Source organism: Carcharodon carcharias, chromosome 27 (assembly GCF_017639515.1).
Source record: "Carcharodon carcharias isolate sCarCar2 chromosome 27, sCarCar2.pri, whole genome shotgun sequence".
NCBI classification, from domain to species: domain Eukaryota; kingdom Metazoa; phylum Chordata; class Chondrichthyes; order Lamniformes; family Lamnidae; genus Carcharodon; species Carcharodon carcharias.
This window is the reverse complement of record NC_054493.1, coordinates 16,092,798-16,097,362: the sequence shown is the minus strand read 5'-3', so window position 1 is coordinate 16,097,362 and position 4,565 is coordinate 16,092,798. Positions and strand designations below refer to the sequence as shown.

The 4,565-nt window shown below is 46.7% G+C and overlaps 1 protein-coding gene across 2 annotated transcripts; it reads left to right on the top strand.

Annotated features, from left to right (window-relative positions):
* The first annotated feature begins 419 nt into the window (after positions 1-419).
* On the top strand, positions 420-4,157 carry LOC121270467 (zinc finger protein 229-like). Of its 2 annotated transcripts, none has more exons than XM_041175787.1 (2): positions 420-509; positions 2,663-4,157. In XM_041175787.1, exon 2 carries the CDS (start codon positions 2,771-2,773, stop codon positions 4,058-4,060), a length of 1,290 nt encoding a protein of 429 aa, XP_041031721.1. In that variant the 5' UTR covers positions 420-509; positions 2,663-2,770; the 3' UTR covers positions 4,061-4,157. The 2 variants fall into 2 exon arrangements, with proteins under 2 accessions (XP_041031721.1, XP_041031722.1); XM_041175788.1 differs by having other exon boundaries at positions 420-568.
* Positions 4,158-4,565: the final 408 nt, after the last annotated feature.

Genomic DNA, 4,565 nt, shown 5'->3' with positions numbered 1-4,565 from the left:
AACATGACCTGCTTACGAATGTACTCAATGCCCCTATTAATAAAGCCCAAGATACTAAATGCTTCATTAACTGCTCTCTCAACATGCCCTCTCACCATGACATGTACACCGAGGTCCCTGTGTCCCTGCACCATCATTAGAGGCTCTCCCTTTATTGTATACAGATAAAGTCGGTCAATTGTTTGTGCATTGTTTCATCATGTTCCCACATTTCAGTCACAAATGTTGAAATGTTTACTCCACAGCCACAGGGTTTCATCTGTTTAAAGCCACAAACAGAAAGATCCAGTTTTCTCCTGGAGTTTGAGGCAAATCAGCTTTCAAAATGATGCAGAGTTTCAGCCAATGAGGGAGATCCGAACTCAGCCCCGCCCCTCATTCACTCCTATTGGTTGAAGGACGAGCCGCTTCCTCGCCTTATTGATCCGGAGCTGCCGTCAATCACTCCGGGGCATGCGCAGTGCGGGTAATGGCGATGGAAAGACGCTTGTATGTTTCAGCTTCAGGCGGTAAGAGAAATGGCGGAGTAGAGGGAGAAACGGAGCCGGTGGGTAGACAGGCCGGGCTCGTAAGTACGCGATGCGGCTCTAAACCCAGAATAAGTAGCTACTGGTTGCATCTGTGGGATGGAGGCTGCGGGATCGCGTCTCCAGCGAAAGGCCTCGGTTAATAACCGCCATCTTTACCGGCAGTGCGCATGCGTGCTCAACCCTGTCCCTGTCAGCAGGAGGAGAGAATATTGTGACTTTCTATCCTGGACTGAGGGATGGATTTTGGCAACTTCTTTTACAGGGGATTAGAAGGGGAGGATTTACACACAGCAAACTCTAAACAAAGATCACATTAAGATCTGACTCGACTCACTCCATTCATCAGAACCTGGATATTATCAGCCTTTTGAGTTTGATTATTGAATTCCAGGTCATTAACGCTCACCGTGTGAAATTTCTTCCTCCTTTGCTGTGGATCTGAATCCATGTCCATCCATTGCTCTGTTTCAGCTCTGCCTAATCTCCCTGATCACCTCTCTGCCATTGTCTAACTTCCTCTGTCTCTAATAATGGGTGTGTATTAGACATGTTTAGTATTTTACTGTTACTTCTGCCGACCATTTCTCAATGAGGTTCCCATCGCTGTCCATCCCCTGACCATGCGCTGTTAGTTTACCAGCTTTATCTTCCCACAGCATCTTTTAGAGTCAGGAATTGTTTTTCCAGCACTATAGTCCATTTCTTTTCTGCCTCTGAACTTAAATTTTCCATCAAACTCTGCACCATTTTTATTCCCTGTAATTAATTCTGTACACACTGAAATGGTAACTCTGTTTCTCCACAGTTACTGCCTGATCTGCTGAGTATTTCCAGTATTTGCTCTTTTTGTTTCAGACTTCCAGCAGCTGCAGTATTTTGCTATTTTTTTGTTGCAGATGTCGCTCGCAGAACTAAGTCTAGAAAGACCAATAGACTAATTCAAAGCTGGTTTGTTGCAGGATAGGCACTGGTTGTAGAAGTTAGTTCCCTGGCCTCCAGTGTATTTCCTTTTTCATCGAGTCATTGAATTACCGAGTAGTTAAAATATAGACGGAGGCCATTCAGCCCATCCTGCCTGTGCTGGATCTCTGCAAGAGCAAATCAGCTAATCCCATTCCCTGCCCTTTAACTAACAAGACCAGCAGTTACCTGTGGAGAAGATTTTTGACCTTCTTGAACCGCTGCAGTGCATGTGGTGTAGATTTGTAAAACTCTTTTCATGTATTAGACCTTTGCAAGGTGTTGCACAGGAGTTTTATGAATCAGGAGCTTTGTAGGTCAGTGAGCATAGGGGTGATGGGTAAACAAGACTTGGTCTGAGTAAGTACACAGGCAGCAGAGCTTTGGATGACCTCACGATTACAGGGAGGTTGAATGTGGGAGGCCGATGGGGAGTATGTTAGGATAGCTAAGTCTAGAGGCAACAAAGGAATGAATGACAGTTTCAGCAGCAAATGAGCTGAGACTGGGGTGGTGTTGGTCAAACTGAGGTGGAAACATACTCTAATCGTGATGATGCAGATATGTGGTTGGAAGCTAAGTTTGGGGTGAAATATTTCACCATTGTTGTGAATCATCTGGTTCCTCAGTCAGTTGTCAGGGAGGGAGATGGAGTTAGTGGTTAGGAAGTGGAATTTGTAGCTGGGACTGAAGACAATGGATTTGGTCTTCCTGATATTAAAAGGAGGAAATTTCTGTTGATCCAGTATCAGATGTCTGAGAAATCAGGATGGTGTTTGACTTGGAGGGGAAACTTTGAGATGGTGGTGTTCACGTACACCTGCTATCCTTGTTCCTCTAAGTGATGGAGGTTGAGGGTTTGGAGGTTCTGTGAAGGTTCTGGTTGAGTTGTAGATATGTAAAATCCCCTCTTCTTCACCCCTTGCCTCTCCCACCCCACTCTTCTCTCTCTTGCTCTCTTCTCCTGTCTTGGTCAAACTTGCGTTGACCAGTTTGGGTGGCAGGTTCCCTTCTCTGAAGGACATTAATGAACCAGTTGGGTTTTTATGACAATTCAGCAGTTTTCATGGTCACTTTTTCCTAGTGCTAGCCCCGCAAGTTACCAAATTCACAATCTGCCTTTGTGTTTTTGTGGGTTCTGTCTCTTATTCTGTTTTAAATCAATTTCACAGGGCATTAAAGTGGAGGATTTGTAGTCGGGAAGCTGAGGCCAAACATCACATCAAAATCTGACAGAGTTGCCTAATTTATCATAACCTGAATACCATCGGATTTTGAACATGGAGGGAGAAAGCACCGTTCACAGTGGGGAGAAACCGTACACGTGTTGTGTGTGTGGACGAGGCTTCAGCCAATCATCTGGCCTGTCAGAACATAAATGCAGTCACAACAGGGAGAAACTGTGGAAATGCAGGGACTTTGGGAAGGGATTTAATAACCCGTCTGAGCTGGAAAGTCATCAGCGAGTTCACACTGGGGAGAGGCCGTTCACCTGCTCTGAGTGTGGGAAGAGATTCACTTGTTCATCCCACCTGCTGCAACATCAACAAGTTCACACTGACGAGAGACCTTTCAGATGTCCAGACTGTGGAAAGTGCTTTAAAAGTTCCCAGAAACTGACTGGCCATCAACGTGTTCACACTGACGAGAGACCGTTCAGGTGCTCTCACTGTGGGATTGGGTTCAAAGCATTACCTGACCTCACTGTGCACCAGCAAATTCACACTGGGGAGAGACCATTCACCTGCTCTGAGTGTGGGAAGAGATTCACTCAGTCATCCCATCTGCTGACACACCAGCGAGTTCACACTGACGAGAGACCTTTTAAATGCCCAGACTGTGGGAAGCGCTATAAAAGTTCATGGGACCTGATGTTTCACCAACGTGTTCACACTGATGAGAGACCATTCAGATGCTCTGACTGTGGTACTGGTTTCAGGCGATCTACTGATCTGATTGTCCACCAGCGAGTTCACACTGGGGAGAGGCCGTTCACCTGCTCCGACTGTGGGAAGGAATTCACTCAGTTATCCAACCTGCTGACACACAAGCGCACTCACACTGGAGAGAGGCCATTCACCTGCTCCGACTGTGGGAAGGGGTTCATTCATTCATCCAACCTGCTGACACATGAGCGCACTCACACTGGTGAAAGGCCATTCACCTGCTCTGAGTGTGGGGAGGGATTCACTCAGTCAGCCCACCTGCTGACACACCAGCGAGTTCACACTGGTGAGAGACCATTCACATGTTCCAAGTGTGGAAAGGGATTCACTCGGTCATCCACCCTTCTGGAACATCAGCGAGTTCACACTGGGGAGTGGCCGTTCACCTGCTCCAACTGTGGGAAGGGATTCACTCGGTCATCCCACCTGCTGACACACATGCGCACTCACACTGGGGAGAGGCCATTCACTTGTGCTGAATGTGGGAAGGGGTTCAGTCAGTCATCCAACCTGCTGACACACCAGCGAATTCACACTGGGGAGAGGCCGTTCACCTGTTCTGAGTGTGGGAAAGGATTCACACAGTCATCCAACCTGCTGGTACACCAGCGAATTCACAAGTAACTATAGTGATTGGATTTTTCTGTTAATCATATTTGGGATGAACCATTGTTCATTGGGGTCTGTTTCTGCTGATGTTAATGAACTCCAGCCCAGTTATTGTAGCTAATACTATGGATAAAAGCCAAATAAAAGAGCTTTGTCTTCAACACACAGTCTGCTGAATCTTTTTCATAAACTAACATGAGTTTGTTCCTTTTGAAGTGCTCTCCCTTTCCATAGTATCATCCGCTCTCACCTCCAACAAGTGTGAGGAACTCGTGGAACTTCTTTGTCACTAAGATTGAGACAAGCTGATCAGCTGCCTCTGCTGCTTCCCTCCCTTCCACTAGCTCAACGGGACAAACTGTCCCTCAAGTTTCCCTTTGTCTAAGCCCTGAATTTGCATCTTTCTCCAGCCTCTCTCCTATCCTCTATCTCCTTCAGTGCTCATTTTGTCCATGAGACCTGCCTTCTGCTCCCTTGACCCTATTCTTGCTAAACTGTTGGCCATCCATCCTCCCCACGT

What these genes read in the sequence shown, in the direction of transcription:
- LOC121270467 (XM_041175787.1), top strand. Translation starts at nt 2,771, where the DNA reads ATGGAGGGAGAAAGCACCGTTCACAGTGGGGAGAAACCGTACACGTGT.